At 49.9% G+C, this 27,990-nt stretch overlaps 2 protein-coding genes across 4 annotated transcripts in view; one reads left to right on the forward strand and one right to left on the reverse strand.

Moving 5' to 3' along the window:
• Positions 1-12,482, forward strand: CFAP73 (cilia and flagella associated protein 73). Of its 3 annotated transcripts, XM_060269979.1 has the most exons (8): positions 1-209; positions 1,310-1,415; positions 2,768-2,872; positions 2,977-3,177; positions 6,152-6,373; positions 7,809-7,967; positions 9,762-9,899; positions 12,416-12,479. In XM_060269979.1, the coding sequence occupies exons 1-8, from the start codon at positions 151-153 to the stop codon at positions 12,431-12,433; spliced, it is 1,008 nt and encodes a 335-aa protein (XP_060125962.1). In that variant the 5' UTR covers positions 1-150; the 3' UTR covers positions 12,434-12,479. The 3 variants fall into 3 exon arrangements, with proteins under 3 accessions (XP_060125962.1, XP_060125963.1, XP_034954415.1); XM_060269980.1 differs by lacking the exon at positions 9,762-9,899 and having other exon boundaries at positions 12,416-12,482; XM_035098524.2 differs by lacking the exon at positions 12,416-12,479 and having other exon boundaries at positions 9,762-10,421.
• Positions 12,384-27,990, reverse strand: part of DDX54 (DEAD-box helicase 54) — a 25,625-nt gene continuing 10,018 nt past the window's right edge. The window contains exons 9-20 of the mRNA XM_035098505.2: positions 27,763-27,824; positions 26,196-26,327; positions 24,912-25,122; positions 24,389-24,523; positions 22,814-23,035; positions 22,608-22,681; positions 22,259-22,459; positions 19,994-20,136; positions 17,303-17,416; positions 14,671-14,775; positions 13,526-13,623; positions 12,384-12,729 (exon numbers count right to left, since the gene is read on the reverse strand). Of these exons, the coding sequence (XP_034954396.1) occupies positions 12,488-12,729; positions 13,526-13,623; positions 14,671-14,775; positions 17,303-17,416; positions 19,994-20,136; positions 22,259-22,459; positions 22,608-22,681; positions 22,814-23,035; positions 24,389-24,523; positions 24,912-25,122; positions 26,196-26,327; positions 27,763-27,824 (1,739 nt within the window). The 3' untranslated portion in view covers positions 12,384-12,487. The remainder of the gene's footprint in view (positions 12,730-13,525; positions 13,624-14,670; positions 14,776-17,302; positions 17,417-19,993; positions 20,137-22,258; positions 22,460-22,607; positions 22,682-22,813; positions 23,036-24,388; positions 24,524-24,911; positions 25,123-26,195; positions 26,328-27,762; positions 27,825-27,990) is intronic.

A 27,990-nucleotide genomic window follows, 5' to 3' on the forward strand; every position in this document is an offset into this window, starting at 1 on the left:
CCGTCTCCTTAGCAACGGGCAGCTGGGGCTAGCGCTGCTCCGGCAATTTAAAAAAAAAGTCTGCTTCACCTATTATTGTTTTGTTCCTCTTCTTTCGCGGGCTGCAAATTCGGCCGCAGGAGAGGAAAGGGAGGCTTCGGACGAGTGGCGATGGCTTCGGATTTGGAGGAGAGAGTGCGCGCGGCTTTCCTAGACAAACTGCAGATGTTGTAAGTGGGGGTTGTTCGGTTTTTGGGGGGGGCGGGCGGGGAAGGGTCAAAGAGAGAAGGGGACACGGGCTTGGAGACTGTCTGTACTGACTGTACAGTAGCGGGCGGAGGTTCCGCAAGGGTTAAAAGAAAGGGCCTTAGCTCAGCGGTAGAGCAACGCGCTTTGCTAGTGCAAAAAGTCCCAGGACGCAGGATCGATTCCCAAGTGCATCTCCAAGTGGGGCATTGAAATAATCATGGGCGTAGCCAAGGGGGAGGGGCAGGGGGAAGCTGCCTCCCCCCAAAAAAATCAGGAAGAAATAATACAAATCAATACAAATCTGAGGTTTTGCCCCCCCTCCCCTGACAAAAGCTTGCACCCCCAACAAAAATCCTGCCTATGTCCATGGAAAGAATCCCCTCTAAAAAAAACCTTGTAGACTAGGGGTGACATGGGTGTATATCACCTCTGTACTGTACCACTTTAACAAGCAGGGCTTCGCTCAAATAATGATGGGAACTGAAGTTAAGGGTGCTGAGAGTTATTTGGAGATCCTCACTATTCCCCTCACAGAGCTACAATTTCCAGAAAGATTTGGAATAAATCTGCCTTCCCAGGAAGCTTTGGAACTGTAGCTTTGTGTGTGTGTGTGTGTGTGTGTGTGTGTGTGTGTGTGTGTGTGTCACAGCATCCTTAACAAACCACAGTTCTCAGGATTCTCTGGGGGAAGCCATGACTGTTTAAGTTCCATAGGGCATTAAGTGTATAAAGTGAATGTGGCCTACAACTTGGACAGATGATAATAAAATTATTATTATTATTATTATTATTATTATTATTATTATTATTTATTGTTATTTATACCCCACCCATCTGGCTGGGTTTCCCCAGCCACTCTGGGCTGCTCCCAACAGAATATTACAACCACAATAAAACATCAAACATTAAAAACCTCCCTAAGCGGAGCTGCCTTCAGATGTCTTCTTAAAGTCATTGCAGCCTGCTGGATATGAAGCAGCAGATGCAGCGGTGTGATGCTAGACTAGCCTGTCTCCCTCGATGCATTTCCCAGAGGAGGTTTGGACGGGGCTTTAGACACCCTTCTGTGTGTTTGTTTCAGGAAAATTCCTGAAAGAGAAGAGGACTTTTTGCCCTCTGCTTGCTGTCTGCTGGAGAAACAAAGGGAACTGGCAGAGGTGGAACAAGCTCTGTTGGCCCAGAAAGAGGTAATGCAAACTCTTTGGAGAACCACCCCAAACCATCTCTTGGACCAAATGGTGGCCGGTGTGCCAGTTGGGAAGAAGGCAGGGAGTCCAACAGTAGATGGCGCCACAGCCACTGACAGGCAGGTCTGACTGATCCTATTTTGTCCTCCTCCTCCTCCTCCTCCTCCTCCTCCTCCTCCTCCTCCTCCTCCTCCTCCTCCTCCTCCTCCTCCTCCTCCTCTCTGCTGAGTTCTAGAAGGGCAACACAGAGATGGAGGAGGAGGAGGAAGATGACAGCCAGGGATAACTTTTGGACTAGTTGTAAGAAAGAAGGTAGTCAGGGGAGGGGGCTGATGAGGTTAGTGAGGCAGTTCCTCCTTCACCTCATCAACCAGTCCTCACTGTTTGGCTTCATATAAGAAAGACCTACATCAGGCATAGGCAAACGTGGCCCTCCAGACGTTTTGGGACTATAACTCCCATCATCCCTGACCACCGGTCCTGTTAGCTAGGGATGATGGGAGTTGTAGTCCCAAAACATCTGGAGGGCCGAGTTTGCCTATGCCTGTCTTAGACTTTGGAACAAACATAGAAACCTGCCTTATACCAAGACATGCCACTGGTCCATGTACCTCAGTGTGGTCTACACCTTACCTTCCAAGTCCCGGACTGCAGAATCCGGGACCGGCAGCCGTGTGACACCGGAAGTTGCGTCGACGTAACTTCCGGTGTCGTTTTGCCCTTCTATCACCAAAAATGGCCACCGCCAGCTTCAAAAGTCGCTTCTACGCATGTCAGGAAGTGCGTCGACGCAACTTCCGGTGTCGCTCTGCCCATCTATGGGCACCAAAAATGGCTGCCGCCAACACCGGAAGTCACGTCTATGCACTTCCAGACATGCGTAGATGCAAACTTTGAAGCCAGGGGTGGCCATTTCTTGTGCCCATAGAAGGGCAAATCAGAAAGAAAAAAAATGGCCGCTGGCAGGAGGAAATAACGGAGAAAAACGGGAGACGAAGTGATATGGGGGACCACCGGGAAAAGCTAAGTAAAAACGGGGGTTTCCCAGGGGAAACAGGGTACTTGGCAGCTATGGTCTACACTGATCGGCAGCCCTCGATGAGGGTGGTTTTCCAACCAACTGCAGCTCCACGCGATGGTGTTATTGTTTAGCTTGAATGCGTCCAGTTTGCTAACTACGACAACAATGCAGGGAACTTTGAGAAATGTTTTGCTGTAACCAAGATAAATTACATCCAAAGCATTCCCACCGTCCACTGAAGTAGTAACCCAATAAGAAAAAGAGAAAGAGAAAGAGAAAACTCACTTGCCTGACTCCTCCCTGACTGACATTCCTTTGCCCCCCTTCCAAGGAATTCCAGTTGAAAATGGAAGAGCTGCAGCAACGACGGAAGGAACTGGAGCTCAAAGAGGGCCAGCTCAAAAAGTCCATTTTAAAGTTTGACAAGTTCCTGAAGGTCTGTAAGCGCTCAGGGGATGAGTTAGGTGGTGGTATGGCCGGCAGGGATGCAGCTAGGCCTCTCTGTGTGACTCTCACGACCCGTAGGCCCATCTCCCGTAGGACAATGATGCCAAGCGGAGCCGGGCTCTGCGGAAGGCCGGCGAGGAGAAGCAACAAGCGGCCCAGAGAGTGGCGGAAGCTGAGCGCCTCAAGGAGGAAATTGCACACCTGCTGGCCGTGAAGGACAAGCTGCAGTGGCAGCTGGAGAGACACAAGGCCTTCCCGGAGTATCTGCAGAAGGTTCTGGAAAAGACGGAGCAGGTGAGAGGGTGGGGAGATGAGAGGGCGGGAACCTGAGAGGAGGCACTAGGAGGACCCGCCCCCAAAACCCTCCCTGTGTGAGGTTTCTGGCACAAGTCAAGGCCTTCAGCCAGAACATAGGAAGCTGTGCTATACTGTATTGGATCCATTGGTTCATCTAGCTCAGTATTGCGTGCACTAACTGTGGGAATGTTAGGAACGTGGATCAGGATATATTATTAGATAAATCCTATCCAAGCATGTGTTATCAAGCTTCCAATATCAGCAGAGTGACATTCCCCTTTTGTGCGCAGCAAAATGTGAGCGTTTAGGTTTGTTAAAACCTGTACAACAATGTTATACTTCCTGGGAAATCCCCTTTATCCCTCTTAAAAGAAAAGACACGACACAGTGCTCTTTAAAAAGTAAAAAGAGTTTATTTACAGTACATCCTGAGTTAACAGCATAATCCCAGAAAGGCAGGCTTGCTTAGAAAAGTTACATTTATGTACATTTAGTAAAGTAAGGCTCCATTTGGTCTCTCTCTTGGCAGGAAGCCGAGAGAGACTCTTAACGCTAAGATGTTGCTTCTCTGAAGTGTGTGGTCCAAGAGAGGGAAATGGCTACTGGCCAGTGAATTTATCTGCCACCTTTCCCATCTCATTTGCATGTGTGGAGGAACAGGAAACTGACCTGGTCAGGTGTTCCTCCATGTGGTCCTCCATGTGGACACTCTGGAAACTGTTGTGACTTGTCTGCCCCAGTATTCTATCCCACACTAACTGGCAGCAGCTGCCCAAGTCATACCTAGAGTTGCCAGGGATTGAACCTGGGACCTTCTGCATGCAAGGTAAATGCTCTACGACTGAGCTGTGGCCATCATGACATAGGTTGCTGTCTTTTACCAAGTCAGAACATTGCCTGCACTGTATTGTCTGTGCTGAATGGCAGCTGTTCTCCATGATTTCAGACATCCCCGGCTCTACCTGGAGATGCTGGGGATTGAATCTGGGGCCTTCTGCACACAAAGCAATGTCGTACCTCGGAAGTCAAACGGAATCCGTTCCGGAAATCCGATCGAATTCTGAAACTAAGGTGCGGCTTCCAATTGGCTGCAGGAAGCTCCTGCAATCAATCAGAAGCCGCGTCAGACGTTTCGGCTTCCAAAGAACGTTTGCAAACTGGAACGCTCACTTCCGGGTTTGTGGCGTTTGGGAGCCAAAACGTTCAACTCACAAGGCATTCGGGATCCAGGGTGCAACTGTAGTTCTGTTTACATTTTTATCCCAACCTCCCTGCAAATGCAAGCTAGCAGACATGATTTCTCTCCCCTTGCTTCTCATGACAGTCCTACAAAGTAGGTTAGACTGAGATACAGGGATTGGCCCAAGGTTGCTCAGGAAGCTTTTTTTATAAAAAAAAAACACACAAAACACAACAACCTAGAACTCCCCTGTGCAAATTCAACAGTCTCCCTGCACCACATGGGCAAGGGTGGGGGCCCAGGTAATCCAGGTGGGGCTTCTGATTGGCCAATCGGAAGCTGTGGAAGGCCCATCGGATGTTTGGCTTCTGAAAGAACATTTGAAAATCGGAACACTCACTTCCGTTTTTTGATTGTCCGAGAGCTGGAACATTTGACTCCCAAGGCGTTCGGGAGTCGAGGTACAACTGTACTGATCACCAGCTTCTCTCTGTGGAACCGGGAGGGGGCCCCATGTCCTTTGCCTCAGACGGCAAAATGTCTTGGGCCAGCCTTGAGCTTGAAATACATATCTAGTTTAAAACCCTACTGCATCAGAACACATGAAGGTGCCTCATACCAAATCAGACCATTGGCCCATCTAGTTCAGTATTGTCCACACAAGCGGGCAGCAGCTCTCCTGAAGTCTTCCTAGAGACGCCAGGGCTGGAACTTCATGGCTTGTGATGGGTCCAGGGCAGAGCCTGGTGCAAAAACTGCCTACCCATCTGAGGCAGGTAAGTCTTCAGCTTACCTGATATGGCAGGCCCCGGGACCCTTCCACATTCCTTATTGTCTCCTGGGTCAAATTTTAGATTGTATGCTCATCAGGGCAGGGACCTCTCCTCTTAGGAACATGGAGGCTGCCTTCTACCACGTCAAACTGTTTCATCTATCTAGCCTGGAGGTTCCCAAACTTATTTGGACCCCTGCCCCCTTTTCAGAAAAAAATATTACTCACTGCCACCCCTGGGAATCTAGCTTCTTTAAGCGAAAAAACAGAAAGATGCTCTGGAGTGAGGAATTTGTGTTCTTGTATGTATCTATATTTTTACCTGTGTCCTGTAACATAGTAAAGAAATACGTTGTAAGACACCTTGAAGCTTGAAATTATAAAATTATTTATTAAAATCAACCATAGTTACATTCGGATTACACACAGAAAATTAAGGTAACAAAGGATAAAGGTAAAGGGACCCCTGATCATTAGGTCCAGTCGTGACCGACTCTGGGGCTGTGGTGCTCATCTCGCTTTATTGGCCAAGGGAGCCGGCGTACAGCTTCCAGGTCATGTGGCCATCATGACTAAGCCGCTTCTGGCGAACCAGAGCAGCACACGGAAATGCCGTTTACCTTCCCGCTTGGAGCGGTACCTATTTATCTACTTGCACTTTGACGTGCTTTCAAACTGCTAGGTTGGCAGGAGCTGGGACCAAGCAACGGGGGCTCACCCCGTCGCAGGGATTCGAACTGCCGACTTTGTGATAGGCAAGCCCTAGTCTTTGTGATTTAACCCACAGCGCCACCTGTGTCCCTTAACAAAGGATAATATTAAAATAAAAATTATGATCCACTTCTGCGAGCTTCCCCCGTCCACCCCCTGGAAAAAGGCTTGATGCTGGGATAGCCAACATGGTTACCCTGCCCGTTGGACTCCGACTCCCATCAGCCTCAGCCAAGCAATGTCAGGGATAATGGGAGTTGTAGTCCTGCATGGTGACTGTTTACTCTCCATCCTCTTATCCATCCCAGTTTCAGGGCATCCCAGAGCTGATTGCCCGGTTCCAGGCTCTGATGGCCACACAGGCCACGTTGGCCCAGAGGGAGCTCGTTGGCCGGGAAGCCGTGGAGGAGGAGCGTGCCCGCCTGCAACGCTACACGGAGGAAAGCAGCAACCAGATATTGCAGCAAAACAACCGGGTGGCGGAACTGCAGGCGCAGCTGGAGCAAGCCCAGACCAGGGTCCTGGAACTGGTAAGACGACGGGATCCAGGATAAATGGTCGAAAACCTTTCTATTCCATCAGAGATCGGCAGGCAATCCTAGGGCTGAGTTTCCCCGGATACGTCCGAGAATCGCACAGAAATAATGGCATTCAAGCGGGTTTTGGCAGAATTGGCAAAATGTCCGGGGAAAACCCTACGTCAAGTTGGGTTGTTGTTTTTATTTTTAAAAAAATTCTTTAAAAATCAAAGTAAAGCCCCAAATCATTTTTTAAGGGGGGGAGATGTCCCCCCCCAAAAAGCTGAACAACTCTGTCCCTGATATTTTGGGGACATGGCATCCCTAGGCAATGTAGAATTCATCTTCCCATAATAGCTAACTGATTCCTAGAATTTTATGCATATGGGGATGTTGGGGGTGGGGGTGGGGTGGGGTGGGGTAGTAACTCTGGTGGGGGACACATTGTGCTCCTTCTGGGGTAGTTTGCTCCCACCCTGCACTCAGAAACTCTGTGCATGAAAGTAATGTGGCCATTTGGGTAGAGCGGTTAGAGCAGGCATCCCCAAACCGCGGCCCTCCAGATGTTTTTGGCCTACAACTCCCATGATCCCTAGCTAACAGGACCAGTGGTCGGGGAAGATGGGAATTGTAGTCCAAAACATCTGGAGGGCCGAAGTCTGCGGGTGCCTGGGTTAGAGGGTCAGACTAGAACCTGTGAGATAGCCGGTTTCAAATCCCCAGCCATGAAACTCACTGGGCCAGTCAAGGCCCCTCAGCCTAACCACAGAGTTGTTGTGGGGATTAAAATGAGGAAAGGGAAAACCAAGCATGCTGGCTTGAGCTCCTTATAGAGAAAAAGGTGTGTGGGGGAGAACGGAAAAAAACAAATACACAAAGCCTAGGCACACGCAGGGTAGATGTGGGGTGCCTTTGGCCCTCCAGATGTTTTGCTGAACTACAGCTCCCACAATCCCTGCTCATGGCATACCAGCCAAGTTGCTGTCGGATAAATAAGGGACCGGCCGGAAGTAGCAGACCGGAAGTAGCTCTGCCGCCATTTTGGAAATGGGCGGAGCATGCTCAGAAGTGACTTTTGATGCTGCTTTGCCCAGTTCCAAAATGGCCGCCGCGCCAGAAGCCGCACTGCACCCATTTTGGAACTGGGCAGAGCAGCATCAAAAGTCACTTCTGAGCATGCTCCGCCCAGTTCCAAAATGGCCACCGCGCCAGAATAAACCGGGGGGAAACAAAAAAAACAAACCGTTTTTTCAGCTAGGAACAGCTGGAAAAACGGGGATTTCCCGGGGAATACGGGAGACTTGGCAGCTATGGCTCATGGGCCATGCTTGCTGGGGCTAATGGGAGTCGTAGTTCAGCAACACCCGCAGGGCCAAAGGTTCCTCACACATGCATGAAAGAGGCGAGAGGTGCCCCTAACTCTCTTTTCTTGTCGTGCCCGCTGCAGGAGTCTAGCTGGGTTTGCATCCAAAACACCGCTGCCGACAAGACGTTGGAGCTTGGGCGGATCAAGCTGGCAGCTTTGAACCTCTTCCAGATGGTTGCAAAGCAGAGGAAGCTGCCAGCCGACGTGCCTATGGAAGACACGGCAGCCCAACTCGATGTGGTCAGTAGGAAGGCACAAGTGCCCCCCCCCCTTTTAAGCAGCTCCTTGGGAGCTTTGCAAGCAGTGAGCAGCTAACAGGGCCCCAGAAAGGTCCATGAGCTCAGACACCAATCTTGGGCCCTCTGAGGTTGATGGGCCTGGACTGCTGCTGTTTTAAATTCCCACTCTGTCCTTGAACGCCCGACACTGTGCCTGCTCTGTTGGCAGTTTAAAATGGCAGCTTTCCAGCTGCCTGAGCCTTTGGTCTGATTCAGCAGCGCTCTTCATTCGCTCCTTTCCTCTTTAATTTCCTTCTTTACCCCGCCCTCTGTTCCTTACCCCAAAAAACCCAAAGTCTTCCCCAAGAATTACCAGGCTTCCCCAAACTAAGGCCCGGGGGCTGGATGCGGCCCGTGAGGCTCTTTTATGTGGCCCCCAGCGACCCCCGCTGTTAACGGTGTGGCGCGGCGCGGCACGGCTGCCCACTTCCAGGTCGCTGGAGCATCAGTAATAGCTTGTGTGCATGCGCAAGCGTCATTTCCTGAGCACTTCCGGGCCGGAGGAGGCCCATGCACATGCGCACAAGCTATTTCCAGTGTTCTGGCAACCCGGACGTGTGCCAGAAATCACGTGTGTGCATGCGTATGGGCGTGCGCTCCCGCGTGCTCCGGCCTGCAGCACAATCGGCGCTAATGGCACTGGCCCTCGGGTGACGTAAGTTTGGGGGCCCCTGAATGAGACCAAAAGAGGTCTTGTTTGTATGAATCTCCTTCAGAATGGGGTGGGGGGTAGGGGATGGCATTTACCACCCTTCACAAAAAAACCTGCTCCCTCAGCATGGCAATAGGGTTTGTCAGCAGGGGACAGGATTTATTCAAATTATTCCATTTCACTTATTCATTTCACAAAAATTGATATCTCAGTTGATTTTTTAAAAAAAGAACCCCAGAAACCCACCCTCAGAGTGGTTTACAAAAAGGATAAAACAACAAAATGGGCAGTATATACACATTTAAACAACAACTATGTAAAACATTTAAAAATAATTGACGATAAGCTAAACAAACAAACAAAGCTAGTTTAAAACGCTTGCTGGCGTTCTACGTGTCTGGATACGCTTGCCTAACCAAAAATATTTATAGCAGAGTATAGCGAAGCACCTGCCTGATGTCAAAAGGCAGGGAGTTCCCAAGTTGGGATGCTGCCGCACTAAGGTATCGATTTATTATGATGTGCAATCTGCAGAATCATGTCAGGTGGGTGTCGGGTGGGTGCATAAGGAGCAAGGCGATCCCACGAGTAAACTGGTTCCAAGCTGTTAAGGGTTGCTTTTATGAATAGCAAATGCCTTGACGTTGGCCTGGCAGAAAATTTGCCAAATTTCGTCTATTGTTAAGACGTTCCAAAGGTCTTTCCATTATTCCTATTTGTTCTTATTGATAATTTTATTCTTTTATCTCTTTAGTAAACCACTTTGAGTTTGTTTTTTGCTTTACAATCACGAAATACCGTGTTATATTTATTTTTCCTCCAAAAAAAAAAAAAAACCCCAACCAAAAACACTATGGCTTATTTTCAGGGGGTGTCTTATTTTCCTCCTCCTCCTCCTCCTCCTCCTCCTCCTCCTGCCGCAGCCGGCATTGCTGCTGTGCCTATCACTATGTCTTATTTTCAGGGTATGGCTTATACTCCTTGAATGCTTAAAAATCCTGCTATGGCTTATTTTATGACTACGTCTTAAAATAGGGGAAACAGGGTAAATGTTTGCCGCTGACTGAATCTTTTTACGAATCTCTGTTGCTCCGATGCCACCAGGTCAAGCTTTGTGTCATGGACTTGAACGACATCCTGGCCAACTTCCGCAAAGGGGATCCCACGCCAGTCCCTCAGCCAGAACCAACACCAGCATCTCGCTCTGAGACAGACCCCAGCCAACCACCTCGACCACCTGGGGCGAGTTTATTATCATCACCATCGAATTTATTACCAGCCCTTCAACCAGCAGGTCCCAGGGCAGGTCCCAGCCCTTTAAAATTCAGAATTAAGAAAAGTTAAAACAGGTCCCTACAGGACTAAGGTGGGCCCTGAAACCTCAGATCTTGGGTGCCTTCGGCATCTGCCAAAAGCTCTGCAGTGCCAGGCACCCCCAAACTGCGGCCCTCCAGATGTTTGGGCCTACAACTCCCATGATCCCTAGCTAACAGAACCAGTGGTCGGGGAAGATGGGAATTGTAGTCCAAAACATCTGGAGGGCCGAGGTTTTGGGATGCCTGTGCTAGGCGCACCTTTGTGAGGGAGGGAGTTCCACAACTTAGGGGCTGCCACGGAGAATGTGCTCAGTGGCCATTGAATCCTGATGTTTTCTGGGGGTGGGGAGAACCAGGGCCGGCCCTACGGCCAGGCTGGGTGGCGCAGGGTGCCCGCCCGCCAGGGGGGCGCTGCGCAGCTGTGCCCGCCTGCCCGCTGCGGAGCTGCGCCCTGGCAGCCACACTGTGCCCGCCGCGCAGCTCCGCCTGCCGTGCTGGGAAACAGGGCAGGGGCGCTGGAGGGATCTGTTGCACCACGGTGCCAGGGCCTTGGGGAGAACCTAAAATGAAGGGGGAATGTAGCTGAGTGGTCAGACTCCTGAGCAAGGGACAGCTTGACACAATTCCTATTTGCTTAATTTTTACGTCTGTTGCCTTGAGGCCCCCTGCTCCAAACACCAGGACAGAAGCACTAGCATTATAACCAGGAAAACCGATGCGCTCTTCCCCGTGTCTAAATTCTCCCTTATAGTTCTAATCAGAGTAACCCCCCTAGTCTGTCCCCAACGTTCTCTGTCCACTGGCACGAGGAGCTATTGCAGCAGCAGGCGGGTGAGTGCTAATGTTGTGCAACGGACGAACCACGCAGAGCAACTGTGCTGGTGGGAGCTCGCTGTACAATGGATTGCGTAACCCGTTGCTCAAGCCAAATTGCCCATCCTCTTGCTTAGGCAGTCTCCGTTCTGTTGGCACAAAACCATTTCGCCAGCAGAGAAAAAGTATAAAGCTAGGAGACTTTAATGTGGCGCTACATTGGAGACAACCCATTGACATTAACAGACGCCAGATGGCGAGCTCCATCAATTCCAACAGGTGCGTTCGAAGTGGGACTACGATAAAAAGGTAAAGGACCCCTGGGTGATTAAGTCCAGTCAAAGGTGACTATAGGGTTGCGGCGCTCATCCTGCTTTTCAGGCCGAGGGAGCAGGCATTTGTCCAGACAGCTTTCCGGGTCATGTGGCCAGCATGACTAAGCTGCTTCTGTGGCACAACGGGACACCGTGATGGAAGCCAGAGCGCACGGAAACACAGTTTACCTTGACGTCGCAGCAGTACCTATTTATCTACTTGCACCGGTGTGCTTTCGAACTGCTGCATTGGCAGGAGCAGGGACAGAGCAATGGGAGCTCACCCTGTTGCGGGGATTCGAAACGCCAACCTTTTGATTGGCAAGCCCAAGAGGCTCAACGGTTTAGACCACAGTGCCACCTGCGTTCCGCAACAGGTGTGTTATGTATTAAGTTAACTGCAGTATTCCTTCTGGCCACCATGGCTGCAGTTCTTACCCTGCCCACTGTGGCTGCAGTTCTCACTCAGGTCCACAACATGCAAATGAAGGATTGAGAGTGCTGTTCACGGATTGGGTAGCTAGGGGAAGTTTGTTACTGAGTACTATATAAGCCAGTCGGCTAAGCTGCTGTTCAGTCTGGACTCAGAGCTAGAATAAAGAGCTGGTTGTTTTGAGAGCTGTGTCTAAATCCTTCCTACCCACTATTCTACAAGGTGCATTCCGAGTGGAACTAAACATATACAGGATGAGGTGAGAGCTTCAAAGCTCTCTTTGAGCTGGGTCTGCTTGCGGGGAGAAGGTGCGCCAAACCCGGGAGGCTACGGATGCTCGTGCTGGGTGTCACATATGCACCCCAGAGCTGGTACACTGAGCAGGCCTTCCCCCCTGCCCCTGAGCAAGGCGGAGAGCTTAAAAGCTCTTTCCTCTTCAGGTAGCCCCAAACGGACCCCAGTGCGAACAGAGCTTTTAAGCTCTCTTCCTTACACAGATCTAACTTGTGCCGTTCCATCTGGGTGCATGGTTGAAATTGCACAGGTTAAATGCACATCAGATGCAGCCCACTGTCTCCACTTTGATAATTTTTCAGTGGTGATTTTTTTATTTTGGCTCAGTAACTGACGGAGAACAGGTGAGGGTTTGGGGGCGACCCGCAGGATAAATGTTCAGCCCAGCCCAGGTTCAAATTCAGGGCAGCAGCTGTGGGTACAGCAGAGGAAAGTTTGGGGGTGGAAGATGGCATCGATCCAAACCGATTAACATAAAAGGTAGGAGGGAGAGAGGAACGCTCGTAGAAGCTTGGTAAAAGGAGGCTTTCTCCGACACAGGAAGTGGAAATGCCAGGAAAATTAAAGGGTGCTTTTCATCTTTCCCAGAGTTTACACAGCAAATAAATGACGGTCGTCGCCAGAGCTCTCGGAAGCCAACCCCCCTGGCTTTGCCCCCGCCTACATCCTCTTCCGCATCTTGCCCTTCTTGGCTGCCCCGCGCCCAAAGGCTGTCCGGCGCATCTCTTGCACCCGCTGCCGGTTGCGTGACTTCAGGCGCTTCAAGCTGCCGCTCTGCAGGAAGCGATGTTTGGCTGCCTTCTTCCGTTGCCTCAAGATCTGCTGCTTGGTTTTCAGCTCTGAGCGGACCTTCCCCTGCTGGGGGCCGCGGCTGCCGTGGGAAGACGGGGCAGGGTGGGCACCTTCAGAGGGAATCACAAGTGTGTGCATTATTATTCCATTGAAATACAGTAAGAAAGCAAGACCAGGCGTGTGTGTTACGTTCCGCTCACTGTAGCTGTGGAGTGGCCGCCAAGACCATATAACAGTGGTCCTGAAAGACCTACATTGGCTCCAAGTACGTTTCCGAGCCCAATTCAAAGTGTTGGCGCTGACCTTTAAAGTCCTAAATGGCCTCAGCTCAGTATACCTCAAGGAGCGTCTCCACTCCCATCGTTCAGCCCGGACACTGAGGTCCAGCGCTGACGGCCTTCTGCCGGTTCTCTCACAACGAGAAGTGAAGTTACAGGGAACCAGGCAGAGGGCCTTCTCAATGGTGGTGCCCACCCTGTGGAATTCTCTCCCATCAGATGTCAAGGAAATAAACAACTATCTGATTTTTAGAAGACATCTGAAGGCAGCCCTTATTATTTGGTCCACAAGCTGCTGTTAGGATTCCCAGAAGACTTGAAAGCTTGAAGAACTACCCTGCCTCAAACTTGTTTCTCCAGATGCCAACACGACAACCTCTCCAAAGAGCAAAATGTTTTGACTTCCACCTATAAAAAAGGGCCTATTTTCCACCTGCTGCCAAAAAGGTGAAGGAAATACCGTCCATAATGCCTTTTCTTTAGGGATGCTGAAATAGATTCTTAAGTTGTAAGAGGGAGCCAAGGGAAACCACACAGACACACAATTCCCTTTGACTTGTGCACCGCTTCAGGGGGAGCCAGGGGAAACCACTCATAGACCATGTCCCCTCCCTGGGGAAACACTCACCCCTGCCTTTCCGCTTCTTCCCGGCTCTGCGCTCTCCTTCCGGATCTGAGTCCGAATCCTGATCGTCTATCTTGTTCTTCTTTTTCCATTTGTCGTAGCTGGGGTACACGAGGTCAGGAAACCACACAATCAATACTCTTTCCAAGCAGCGTTCCAATATGGACCGTGGGCTTCTCACCAGGCTCCCTTTCTCCCCGACCTCATCAAAAGAGTAGATGGCTCTCCAGTGTGTGCTGGAGGAGCTCAAGAGGGCAACCACTCTTTGGGCAAGTCTCGTGGGAAGCTGCCAAACTTTTCTCGACATTAAGAAGCTTCTCCTCTCATTCGACTGAAATCTACCCTGCTATAATCTACCATGTTTCCCAGAAAATAAGACACTGTCTTATATCCTCAAGAAGACACGCTATGGCTTATTTTCTAGGGGGGGGGGGGTCCTTATTCCAGCGGGAAGGGCTCTGTGCGGCGCGGCATGGCTGAGGGCAGCGAGCTGTTGCTGGGAGGCGCCGCGTCCATGTCTTATTTTCGGGATATGGCTTATATTGCGGAAATGCATAGCAATCCTGCTATGGCTTATTTTCAGGGAAACACAGTGGTACCTCATGTTGAGAACGGGATCCGTTCCGGCGGCCTGTTCGCAACATGAAAAGGCCGCAACATGAAGTGCCGCATCTGCGCACATGCGTGATGCAATGCAGCGCTTTCTGCGCATGTCACGGCTGCGCCGAACCCGGAAGTAACCCGTCCCGGGACTTCTGGGTTCGGCGCATCTGTAACCTGAAAAGACGCAACATGTACACAGACATATCCTGAGGTATGACTGTACAGAACAAGCCGCTGCCCTCTTTGATATGACAGCGCTTTGGGTTCCGAAGAAGAGTACTATCGCCTCCTGTCCTCAATCATCTGTTCTCCGGGCTCATTTCCGTTATCCCCAAAGCAACAACTACGTGGCCCCTATCTGTTCGCCCTCTCCACCCTTCTGTACGACACAGGAACTCTATAAAAAGCTGCCTTATACTGATTCAGGCCATTGGTCACTCTAGCTCAGTGTTGTCTTCACCGACTGGCAGCAGCTGCCCAGGATTTCAGACATGGATCCTGGCCCTGGGCATGCGAAGGATGGACCTGTCATCTCGGAAGGATACAGGTTGCCTTTGTAGGAGCTGTTGATGTAGGCCCCACTTTCCGTTCGGATCTTCTTCTTATTCTCCTGGCCCGTCTGCCCCACAAACCTCTTCCTTTTCCGATCCCTGGAGAGGAGGAGACACACACATACAAAAAAAAATAGAGCAAAATGCTCTCCCCAAGGAGGTTCGGCCAGCACCTTCATTATACAATGGTACCTTGGTTTGCGAACGCAATCCGTTCTGCGGAGGCGTTCGCTCGCCGAGGCATTTGCTCGCCGATAGAGCACTTCTGCGCACACACACGCTGCGCAGATCACGTCTGCGCATCTGACGCCGCGGAACCCGGATGTAAACACTTCCGGGTCCGCGGCGTTCGTAAACGGAGGTAGGCGTAAACCAAGGTTCCACTATACACTTTTAGGCGCCAGGCGAAAACGTTCCTCTTCAACCAGGCCTTTGGCCAATCGACATCTGATGCCCTTTAAATTGTGGGGAAGGAGCTGGTGGGGGGGGGAGCAGATTTTACTGGATTGTGTTGTTGTTCTTGTTTTTATTATGTATTTTGTGCTTTCATCTTGTACATTTGTGTTGTGAGCCACCCCAAGATCTACAGGTGAACAGCGGTATACAGATTTAATTAAAATCTATCACCACCCATTGGTTGAACTGATGGAAAGTCTCTTAGGGCAGGAACATCCTCAAGATGTCACTGGGATTCCAACTCCCAGCAGCCTCAGCGGGTGTTGGGAGGGCAATTGCAACATCTGAAGGGTCCCCACCCCTTGCTTTCAGGTCCCACCCCTGTCATTCAAAGGAGTGAACTTTGGAACTGCTCACCCCTTTGAAACAAAAATTTGTACTTGCAAATTAAAAAAGAAGAAGGGGAATTTTAAAAAAGAAAATAACTATCTATGAATAATACTAAGAGAAAATAAGAAGCCACCATCAATTTGCATTATGGATACACTAACTATCAGTTAACGTGCCTCTTAAGCTAGGCCCCATTCATACCATTAATTGAAAGCGGTGGAATACCACTCTAAACAGTCATGGCTTCCCCCTAAAGAACTGTGGGAGCTGTTTGTTCAGGGTGCAGTGTGTGCTTAGGCCGTCACAATCCTGGCTACAAACGCAAAATGGCACACAAGCTGCTTCAGAGCAACCTAGCAAAGGCTGACTGGAAACCCAGGCTAATGTTTTATTTATCAACAGATGGCCTTGTGTGTCCCCCCCCCCCAAACAGCCCACCAAATTTATTATTAGCAGCTCATTGTGGGAAGTATAAGAAGATGCTTGTTGTTAATCAAGAGCTTTCACTGAAGTAATAGGTTACCGTTAAAGGTTATCCGCCCATGCCAAACCTTGGAAACCTAACGATGATAAACGATAAAACCATTCGAGGTCATTTGAGAATAGTGATGATTGCGCATGCGCGCGCACACACACACACACATTGTGATGTCCTTGCTGCTATATAGCACCAATTTCACTGTAGAGATTACCAAATGAGATCCGAGACAAGAAGGGGCATTATGGGGATTTATCCTCTTCAGGATTCCACTGTCGCAGCCAGCCAGGCCCTTATCCAGAATACTCCATTACACACACACGTTAAAAACCCTGTTTCCCCCACCCTACCTTCCGAACAACCAGACGTTTTCCGTAAGCAAATGGAGTCCTCAAGTAAGCTGTTTTGTCAGGATCTTACGGAGAATAAGCTCCCTGTACAGCACAGCTCCCACTCCAAGCTGTGTCTGGAGTCCCATTTGAAAATCTAAGGAACTGTTGTAGGCACCACAAAATACCCCTCTCGTGGCACAGAAACTGGCCGTGCTCAGAATCGCCACCGCTCTCCTCCCCACAAACAGGCAGAATACCTACATTTCTCCGCCCCCCAAGAGCCAGTATGGTGTAGTGCAGGCAACCCCCCCAAACTGCGGCCCTCCAGATGTTTTGGCCTACAACTCCCATGATCCCTAGCTAACAGGACCAGTGGTCAGGGATGATGGGAATTGTAGTCCAAAACATATGGAGGGCCGAAGTTTGGGGATGCCTGGTGTAGTGGTTAGAGTGTCGGACTAGGACCCTGGGAGAGCAGGGTTTGAATCCCCCACTCAGCCATGAAGCTCACTGGGTGACCTTGGGATCGTCATCTCTCAGCCTAACCTACCTCACAGGGACGTTGTTGTGAGCATAATTTTTTTTTTGGGGGGGGAGAAGTATGTAGGCTACTTTGAGCTCCCCAGAGGGAAAGGTGGGATATAAATGAAATCAATAAAAAAGGTAAGACTAAAAAAAAAAACCCAAACAAACAAGCAAACCTCCATACCCAACCCCTGCACCACCACATTCAATGTGGGAGGGAAAGGCATCAAATGTGTGTGTCTGAAGAGATGAAGGAATGTTTCTAGAACGTTCTAGGATGATTGATTTGGTTTTCAGTTGTGGGTGCATTTTCCACCCTGGGCTTCTTTGGGGGTGGGGGTGGGGAGAGACATAAATTCACCATACACAAATTCAGTCCATCAAATATCAATATTAGGAGCCCTCCGTTGATGAAAAAGGTTTTTGAACGGTTACATTTCTGCCACCCTTACAAAAACAAAACAGCACAGCCACGCAAACCCCTTTGATTACGAGCCCTACTCACCATTTCAAGAGCTGCTTGCTGTTGCTCATGTTCCGATTCTCGTCACCCATCAGGTCGAGGACGGCTCCGGAAGCCTGTTGCTCGAACGCCGTGCCTTCCCCACCGATGCACAACCTGGGCATTGAGAGGAGGCCGAGGTCAGGAAGGGAAGCCACCAGTTGTACCCTGGGTCAAAGCACTCGCCCGTTCGCCTCAAAGCTGTCTGCTCCGACTGCCAGGGGCTCTCTAGGGTCCCAGGTGGAGACAGGTCTCTCCCCATCACCTGGAGCCTTTTAACGGGAGAGGGCAGGGGGCGAACCTACGACCTTCTGTAGCCGAAGGAGGTCTTCTGCTTGGGAGAAGAGCCGCAGCTCGGCAGTAGAGCACCTGCTTTGAATGCAGAAGCCCAGAGGTTCAATCTCTGGCATCTCCAGGTAAGGACAGGGAAAGGCTCCCCTGTTTGAAACCTTGGGCAGCAGCCCAGTCTGTGTAGACCAGGCACCCCCAAACTGCGGCCCTCCAGATGTTTCAGCCTACAACTCCCATGATCCCTAGCTAACAGGACCAGTGGTCGGGGATGATGGGAATTGTAGTCCAAAACATCTGGAGGGCCGAAGTTTGGGGGTGCCTGGTGTAGACAATACCAAGCTCAGTATAGAGAGACAGCATCCTGTGAGAACACAAGCAGAGCAGAGCCCTGCAGGATCAGGCCAATGGCCCATCTAGTCCAGCATCCTGTTCTCACACCAGCCAGGCCAGATGTCCAAATGGGAAACTTGCAAGCAAGACTCCAGCACAAGAGATAACCAGGCACACTTTTCTCTATCCCTTTTCTGCACGCTATGCATAATTTGTATTCTATCGCCTCTTAACTCTCCTGGTCTCTAATCCTTCCCTATATTCTGATGCTTTACCACTGAGCTAGGACCCTTCAGACTGGAGACTACACTAGTGGCAAAAATTGTAGAAACCTTTTGGGGAAAGTGTATTTCTGAGGTTTGATGGCTCCTAACACCACTTTTTTTATTTTGAGTAATACCATAAAATTATACAGTATATCACGGGTGTCAAACTCAAGGCCCGGGGGCCAAATCCGGCCCGCCAGCCCTCGTCATGTGGCCCGCCGAGCGCCCCAGCCAGCAGGACCCAGCAGCGGGACCTTGCTGCTGAAGCGTCGCGCCGACAAAGCACCGACAAACAGCTGGGGCCGGGGGGGAGGTTAGAAAGGCGGCCAGAGCAGGAGAAGGAGGAGGTAGCTTGCCGGGTCAGCGCCCGGCAGCGCCGCACGGAGAGTCCCGAGCCTCTGCGACACAGCAGTGCTCTGTAGCACTTTGAATCCTCCTCCTCCTGCCACGGCTCGGCGCCTGGAAACAGCTGCTGCTGCTGCTGCTGCTGCTGCTGAATCACAGACAAAGCACCCAGCAGCGCCGTGTGGAGGATTCAAAGTGCTACAGAGCACTGCTGCGTCCCAGAGGCTCGGCACTCTCCGTACGGTGCTGCCGGGCACCGACCCGACAAGCCGCCTCCTCCTCCTCTTGCCTCATCTCCTCCTCCTCCTGCCGCGGCTCAGCCTCTTGAACGTGAGCTCAGCAGCGGCTCAGCCTCATGAACGTGCAACTCTGAGGCTTTACGCACGTCTGCTAAAATGGACACCCGCTGCCTCACGCTGCACGGGAAATGCTTTTTGCCCCTGGGTCCCTTCGCGCTCTTTTCTGGCGCTGAATCAAGGCGGCGACCCCCCCCTTCCCTTTCTTTCTTCCTCTCTCTCGTTCTTATTCTTTCTTTCCTTCTCCTTCCTTCCTTCTTTATCTCTGTCTTCTCTCCGTCTTTCTTTTTCTTTCCTTCTTTATTCCCTTCCTTCTTTCCTACTCTTCTTTCTCTCCCCTCTTTCCTTCCTCTCTCCCTCCTGCTCCCTGTTTTCTTTCTTCCTTCCTTCCTTCCTTCCTTCCTTCCTTCCTTCCTTCCTTCCTTCCTTCCTTCCTTCCTTCCTTCCTTCCTTTCGTCCTTCCCATCTTTCTTCCTCTCCCTCATTCTTATTCTTTCTTTCCCTCTCTACTTCCTTCCTTCTTTCTCCCTTTCCGTCTTCTCTCCCTCTTTCTTTTTCTTTCCTTCTTTATTCCCTTCCTCATTTCCTACTCTTCTTTCTCTCCCCTCTTTCCTTCCTTCCTCTCTCCCTCCCACTCCCTCTTTTCTTCCTTCCTTCCTCCCTCCCTCCCCTCCCATTTGAAAATCTACTTGCCATTATTCTGACTATGTTTCTGCTTTCAGAGCTAGTTATTACTTACATTATTAAATTATTACAAAAAAACAGTAATAATTGAATGCAGTGACAATAATTTATGATAATAAAGAGTGGACACATAGTCCTACAGATACAACCGGCCCTTTGAGGGTGACCAAACTGCTGATGCGGCCCCCGATGAATTTGAGTTTGACACCCCTGCAGTATATCAATGGAAAGATAATTTAATGAAGAATGTAATGCAACAAAATTTGTTCAATTATCTGTATTCTATCAAAAATTACAGCCAAATAACCAGAAAAAGGAAGCGCAACTTGCTTAAGTTGATATGCAGCAGATTTCCTTCATTTGAATGTAGCCAGGGAGCATGAGTGTTTAGAGAGCCGATCAGGTTTTATGAGCCACCAAACCTCGGAAAGACACTTTCCCACAATTTTGGCCACTAGTGTTCTCCCACTGCTGCCACCTACCCTCGTTCGCTCTCAAAGTCCTTCGGCCGGTATGGGATGTAGAACTCTCCTTCCTGCTGCATCGCCAGCCTCTGCTTCTTCCCGTTCTCCTTTCCATCCAGGGGCTGCTTCCGCTTCCTTCCCACCACGCTGGAGAAAACATCCTGGGTGTGTGTGAAAATGTTAAGAACGGTTAGCAACCCTCGATATTCAGGAAGGCCAGTTCCACTGGGTTCATGGTTCTCTGTGGTTCTGCATGACAGTGGTACCTCAGGTTAAGAACTTAATTTGTTCCGGAGGTCCGTTCTTAACCTGAAACTGTTCTTAACCTGAAGCACCACTTTAGCTAATGGGGCCTCCTGCTGCCGCTGCGACACCACAGTACGATTTCTATTTCTGGGTTAGCGGAGTTTGTAACCTGAAGTGTTTGTAACCTGAGGTACCACTGCTTTTCTCAAGCACACCACCAGGGGTGCCAACTATAGGGGACAAAGGGGCTTCGGCCCCCTCAATATTTTGGGACAGGGGTCCGAGCCCCCTCCCCCATATTGAGAGGGCCGTCATCCCCCGTCTCCAACAGGCGAGTGCTCGTGTGCTGCACAGAAGGCAAAGATCACCCTCTGCGCTTGAGAGGAACACAAACACATCTCCCAGCAGCTTACAAAACTCTCCAGCTGCTACGAACATTGAGGACTAGAACCATGATGCTTCTTGATGGGCTGTACTGACCAATTAATGTTTTTGGATTTCATGTTTTTAATATTTTACTATAAACTCCCAGTACGTTTCCGAGCACAATTCAAAGTGTTGGTACTGACCTATAAAGCCCTAAACGGCCTCAGCTCAGTATACCTGAAGGAGCGTCTCCACCCCCATCATTCAGCCCAGACACTGAGATCCAGCACCGAGGGCCTTCTGGAGGTTCCCTTGCTGCAAGAAGTGAGGTTACAGGGAACCAGACAGAGGGCCTACTCGGTAGCGGCACCCGCCCTGTGGAATGCCCTCCCAGCAGATGTCAAGGCAATAAGCAACTATTTTACTTTTAGAAGACAACTGAAGGCGGCCCTGTTTAGGGAAGTTTTTAATGTTTGATGCTGTACTGTTTTTAATATTCGGTTGGAAGCCGCCCAGAGTGGCTGGGGAAACCCAGCCAAATGGGAGGGGTATAAATAATAATAATAATAATAATAATAATAATAATAATAATAATAATAATAATAATATAAACTTCCCTTGTCTCCTCTAAGGGGTGGGAAAGGGGTTGTTTTGTCCTGTTAAAATTGTGTTAATAATAAAAACCTTTAAAAATAATTTTCAAAAGTCAACGTCTGGGGGAGACTCTTATTTCCAACCACTGGAGGAGGAGGTGGTGGCGATGATGATGGTGGGACTGTCACTATCTTAAAGTAGCTCTCAGACCCTCACCATGTTCAGCAGATTAGCATTAAGGTTCAGAGGTTACGGAACCCAGTTTTTCCTACTGTGCAAATTTATTTCAAAAATTTATATACTGCTGACCACAAGCTCGGATCCTGGTGGATATAACCCACGCATCCAAGCCTTGGGAGACCACTAACAGCAGCTCCCCCAATGACCTCCATGATCTGGCATGGATTTAAGGAATATGGAGGTCCCTCAGGTGTCCTGGACCAGAGTTTTAAGGGCCTTGAAAAAGGATGCAGGAACCCTGAACCTGTCCCAGCAGCTTATGGGCAGCCAGTGCAGATTTTGGGGTGCCAGTCATGTGCTGGCAATATGTCTCTCCACACCAGTAGTCCAGCGTTGTGCTCCAGTTGGACCCTCCAGAACAGGCGTCCAAGGGCAGCCACACTCCGGCGCATTGCAAGGAGCATTGCAAGGATACGGGTTCCCCACATACCTGCCAAGTTGCTGTCCGAGAAATAAGGGACCGGGCCGGAAGTAGCAGACCGGAAGTAGCGCTGCCGCCATTTTGGAACTGGGTGGAGCATGCTCAGAAGTGACTTTTGATGCTGCTTTGCCCAGTTCCAAAAGTCGCACTGCAGCCAGAAGTCGCACTGCAGCCATTTTGGAACTGGGCAGAGCAGCATCAAAAGTCACTTCTGAGCATGCTCCACCCAGTTTCAAAATGGCCGCCGCGCCAGAATAAACCGGGGAAAAACAAAAAAAATCCGTTTTTGCAGCTAGGAACAGCTGGAAAAACGGGGATTTCCCGGGGAATACGGGAGACTTGGCAGCTATGGTTCCCCAGTGAAAAGTCTGTCCTGAAGCAGAGAGGAAGCCCACCAGCCCCGACCGCATCCCTACCTGAATGTGTTCCTCCTCTTCCTCTGGGTCTTGCTCTGTGGTCGCCGGCGCAGCAAGACGTTGAACCTTCTCCGCCGCCAAGGAGAGCCTCTCCTGCTGCTTCCGCTGGTGCCGGTCAATGAGCTGGCGGTCCCGGTTACGTTTGGCCCGCATGACGTCGCAGGCCAGAGTCTTGTTGGTGGCGTTGATTTCGAAGATGGTCTAGAAACAGCAGTAGGGAAGGGGGGGTGGCGACGTTCGTCAGGGCAAAGCAGAAACGAACCCTGGCCTGGCGCCCGGGCAGGTGCCAGGGCTCCCTTAATGCCAAGAGGCACATGGTCTGCTGCTAGGGGTCGCTCGAGACACTCACCGCCTTGGAACGGTAACTTTTGATGCTGTCCACAAATTTCAGCCGCTCCATCTCTTCCCCCTCAAAGCGAAGACCTTCCGGGACACAAAGCAGGGAGGGAGAGGTTACCCCCGTGTGGTTGAGCAGCAGAAGACTAGGAACGGGGCAACTCAGCCAGATGGGCAGGGTATGAATAATAAAATTATTATTTTTAATAAGCCACTCACTGAACAAGGGGTGGATGCCCAGCAGGCTGAAGTCCATTTCCTTGACCCTCTTGATGGACTCGGGCGACGGAGCAGGCCGCGACTTCAGGTACTGCTTCTGGGCATTGTCAGAGACTCGCCGGAGGCTCTGCAGTTCCAGCGAGCGCTCATGGTCTGTCTGAAGCAGGCTCTCTTCATCGTCGATGATGCTCTGGGGGACACGGCCAAAGATGCCGTCTGTGTCTGAAAGGGGGAGGGGAGAGAAAGAGAAGCAGTCAGGGAGCTGTTTCAGGGCCCCTGACAGAGCAATGGGTGGCTACCATAGAAGGGCCTTCTTGGTGGTGGTGCCACAGCTGTGGAATACCATTTCCGCAAGTATTGATATCACTGGAGGGGAGGGGGAGGGAAACTTTTTTTTTTTACCACCACAAAATTTTATGCATACATCCTGCTGTTTTCGTGTAGCATGTAACCAAAAATGTAATGCAAGGGTATAATAAGGTTGTTCATCAAGTGCAGGAGTCGTAAAGGAGAAAAATAGGGTATAAAATTGGGAGGGGAGAGGAGAAAGTGGCAAGACCAGTTCCGGTTGTGTTAGTTCCAGACAAGGCTTTGGAGAGGAAAAGGTTCTCTCCCACTTTCATAATACTAGAAACTCAGACTTGCAACAAATGTTGGAAGATTCAGGACAGGTAAAAGACAGGTAAACTTCTTCCTGCAAGGCTAAAACTCTCTCCCAAAATGATGACCACCAACCTGGATGGCTTTGAAAGAGCATTAGACAAATTTGTGGAGGAGAGGACTTTTGATGATGGCTACTAACCACGAAGGCTATGCTCTCCCCCCTCCACGGTCAAGGGCAGCAATGCTTCTGAATAGCAGTTGCTGAAACAGCAGGCAGGGAAAGCGCTCTTGGATTCAGGTCCTGCTGCTTGCAGGATTTTCCCCAGGCATCTGGGTGGCCACTGTGAGAATAGGATTCTGGACTAGATGGGCCACTGACGTGATCCAGCAGGCTTTTGTAACCTTGGGACTAGGTTATCTAAGAGACCACCTCGCCCCATATATCTATGCCCAGGAACTGCTTTCCTTAGTTGGGACACTGCTGAGAGTACCGTATGCCCCAGTGGTGTGCTCAGTTTGTGCTGGAAACCAGGCTTTTAGTGTTGCAGCTCCAGCCCTCTGGAATGAGCTTCCCACAGAAATCAAGAAGGCGCCCCAACATCACGATATTGAGGAGTCTACTGAAGACTTTTTAAAAAGAATGTGACCTAGTCATTTATGAAATATTAATTGCACAGCTGTAAGGATGCTTCTACTGTTTTTAGAATTTGTAGAAGCGCTTTCAGTTGTTCGGAGAATTTGCATTGGGTCTCCTTTTAACTGTTGTATACTGCTTTGATGGCCCCAGGCAGTAAAGAGATTTATAAATTTGCAAAATGTAACAGAATAAAACATGCACCGTATTGGATGATAGCCCTGTAAGCAGTTGCGGCAGCAACCTTCTTTGACCACTCTATTATACTTGCAATAAAGAAAAATCAATTCCCGAGGGCACGCCTGCTAATTATTGCCATCTAACGAGGGCAGACCTACCTGTAGGCTTCTCGTGAGGGTTGGCAAGGACGAGGGGCCGGCCTAGGAAGAGGTGCAAGTCAAAAACATAGGGGGTCTCATCCGGCGCTACCAGGGAGTAAGCTGTACCACTTCTCCCCGCTCGGGCCACTCTGCCTGGAGAGAACAAAACAGAGAAGAGAAATGTTGGATGGCACAAAAGGTTTGTTTAATCTGTCTTTTAAGCTTGTATCTCCGACCAGTGCTGTAAAAAAGAGTGACCATTTGGGCAAAGCTGAATAGCTATAGAGCCACATGTGTTGCAGTCAAAGGGTCCCAGTCCCTATGCAATTTGACAAATGCTTCCAGTTCCTGGTTGACAGTAGCCAATGGGGGGGGCACTCATAAAAGGCCATGCAAGGTGTATGCTTTGCTATCCAAGCTGCTGTTCCTCCTCTGCACCCAGGCTCTTAAGATCCTGGCCTAGATGAACCAGAAGTCAGAGCCGACTTAAGGCGGCTTTCACAAGTTAAGCTGCGCAAGGTGCCGGACCTCAAGAACTCACCGACACGGTGCAGGAAGAGCTTGGCCTTGGCTGGGAAGCTGTAGTTGACCACATTGTCCAGGAGAGGGATGTCGATGCCCCGGGCAGCCAAGTCGGTGACGATCAGCACCGAGCATTTGCCGTGGATAAACTTGCCCACATTGATCTTCCGCGCTGTCTGGTCCAGGGAGCTGTAGACATGCGTGCAGTTCACACCCTGGGCTGTCAACAGCTGCAGGAGCATCAGTGAGAGGAAGCAAACTGAAGGTCGGCAAGTGAGGAGAAATCAAAAGTATCACTCAAGTTCCCCAGGTGTCCATGGGGTACAGGACAGGACTGAATTGGGAATGGACCTTTAGAACTTCTCCACCCTTTTCTTTAAAAACCCAGCAAGTTTCTAGTCCTCATCGTTTCGAAGAAAATTCATTTTGCTGCCGTGATTCTGTGTTTTTAATAGATATTTTGCATGTACAGTGGTACCTTGCAATATGAAATTAATTCATTCTGTGAGTCACTTCGTATAGTGAAATTTTCATCTTGTGAAGCACGGTTTACCATTTACCCGGTCTACCCATTTAATTAATGCGTTCCTATTCGTCTTGCGAAGCGCGGCCATAGGAAACTTTGTCTTGCGAGATGCCTTGCGCAACGCAAAACGCTTTCGTCTTGCGAGTTTTTCGTTGCACGAGGCATTCGTCTTGCGGGGTACCACTGTACATACAATAAGCCTACAACTTAGGCGGGGGCTATGTACTGGGGATTGCGCCTAAAGCCAAAATCGTGTGTAGTCAAAACACCTTGGTTTCAATGATGGGCGACGATTGCCAAAGTCATTTTTCCTGAAACCCCATTCCTTTTCTATTCTCCCCCCCCCCCTTTTTTTGCCAGGTGCCTAAAGTGCATGTGTGTAAGTTGTGGGCCTATTGTGTCCAGATAGTTTTAATTTTATTAGTGTTTAATAACTTTTCAATGACTTTTCCCCCTAAGTTTTGACTTGTTTCTTTTTTATCTGTAAGCCGCCTTGAGTCTGGGAAAAAGGTGAGACATGACGACGACAACAACAACAAGCCATTCTTGTCCAGTGTAGACAATCCAACTTTTTAAAGGAAACCTTAAAAACATAACCATCAAATATGACTGGGGTTATGTGGAGACTCAGCCCCATGTCAGTCCTGTTTAATAGAGGATAATATGCCTACCGATCTGAAATCATTAGTAAGGATCTTGCTGACAGCAGCAACAATTGTGTGAATCGCCATGTGAATGGCCTAACCCTAACCCACCCAAGCTCAAAAAGCTGCATACCTCTTTCAGGTATTCTGTATGATGTTTCGTGGCCACAAAGACAATCGTCTGGTCCTGCGGTCTTACGACCGTCCTCAGCAAGTACAACAGGAGGGCTGGCTTGTCATCAGCACGCACGTGATAGAAAGAAAGCTGTGAGGATGGGATGGGTTAGGTGTTTAATTATCAGTGTCGGTGCCTGCTGAGTTTTCTCCCAGCTTGGAAGGGCCTAGCCCAGTCTTCGCCTATCTTACACCCTCCACCAAATAAGACATTTTTGAGAACTGGAGGATGACAGATTGGCTGAACCAGGGGCTTTTTTCCCCCAGCCAGAACTCACCGAAACTCACTCAAAGTCAACCTAATCTGGTGTAAGGCAGCTTTTTATGCCTCCTTGCAGCTTAGGATATAGATACACACCCACCCACACCCACACCCCTGTTGCACCTGCTCACCAACCCCCACTTACCCACTGCTTGCCAGCCCCTCCACCCTGCCCCATTACATTTCCCCAAAACCCACCATCTCCTCACAGCTAATTCAAGCCCCTGTACAGTCATACCTCGGTTTAAGTACACTTTGGTTTGAGTACTTTCAGTTTAAGTACTCCGCGGACCCATCTGGAACGGATTAATCCACTTTCCATTACTTTCAATGGGAAAGTTTGCTTCAGGTTAACTACTCCGCCGGACTGTCTGGAACGGATTAATCCACTTTCCATTACAGTGGTACCTCGACTTACGAGTGCCTCGACCTCCGAAGGTTTCGACTTCCGGAATCCGCTTACCCGGAAGTATTTTCGCTGCGTGTGAGATCTGCGCATGCGCAAAGCACAAAATCGCAATCTGCGCAAAATGGATGCTTCGACTTCCGAAGTTCCCGACTTACGAAGAGCGCCGCGGAACGGATCGCCTTCGTAAGTCGAGGTACCACTGTACTTTCAATGGGAAAGTTCGCTTCAGGTTAAGTACAGACTTCCGGAACCAATTGTGTACTTAAACTGAGGTACCACTGTATATCTTCTGTGCTCCTCCACCCCTGCTTTATTCAGACCTCCACTGTTGTTTAAAGCCACCATTTAAAAACCTGTCTTCTCATTTGTTCCCTACACACACAAACACACACACGCAAACCCCGAACCCCGAACCCAAGGATGAAAACTGGTGTTTGTTTTACAAGTGCCAAACAATGTTCAAGCTGCCCAAAATAATAAGGATCCGTCAGTACGGCAAAGCCTGCATTTTTGGAAGTCTCTGCCCATTGGTACTGGGGGCAGACGCACAAAACTATACCTTCCTCTCCATCCTCCATTCAGGCAAGGGAGGAGCAATATTAAGGGCACACTCCAGCCAAGCAAAAAATACCCAAGAGAGCTCTCAAGGGCCGCAGTTGGTCACTGGGCCAGAGGTTTCCCCACCCCTGAGTTAGCAGAACCACCAATTTGGCTCAAACAGACTAGAGGAGCAGCAACAGGGAAGCCACACGAATGAACACATGTGCCCCGCTCTCCAAATTCAGCAGATCCCAATGCCAAACTCCCCCCCTTCCCCAAACCGCCCCTTCCAAGATATCCCTGCTTCCTGGTTACCTTGAGCTGCTCGCTCAGCTTGGATTCCACATCCAATCGGATCAACACAGGCTCTGTAAGACCTGTAGAAAGGAAGTTTGGGCAGAGGAGAGGGAATATGATGCTACATCTCGCTCTGGATTTTCCAGATGCTCTCAGCAGGGTGGTTTTGATTTAAATCAAATCGATTTAAATCACTAGTCTGCAAGACTTGATTTAAATCTTCTTCTTCTTTTTTTTTTTTTACAG

The sequence above is a fragment of the Zootoca vivipara genome, chromosome 17, assembly GCF_963506605.1.
Source record: "Zootoca vivipara chromosome 17, rZooViv1.1, whole genome shotgun sequence".
NCBI classification, from domain to species: Eukaryota; Metazoa; Chordata; class Lepidosauria; order Squamata; family Lacertidae; genus Zootoca; species Zootoca vivipara.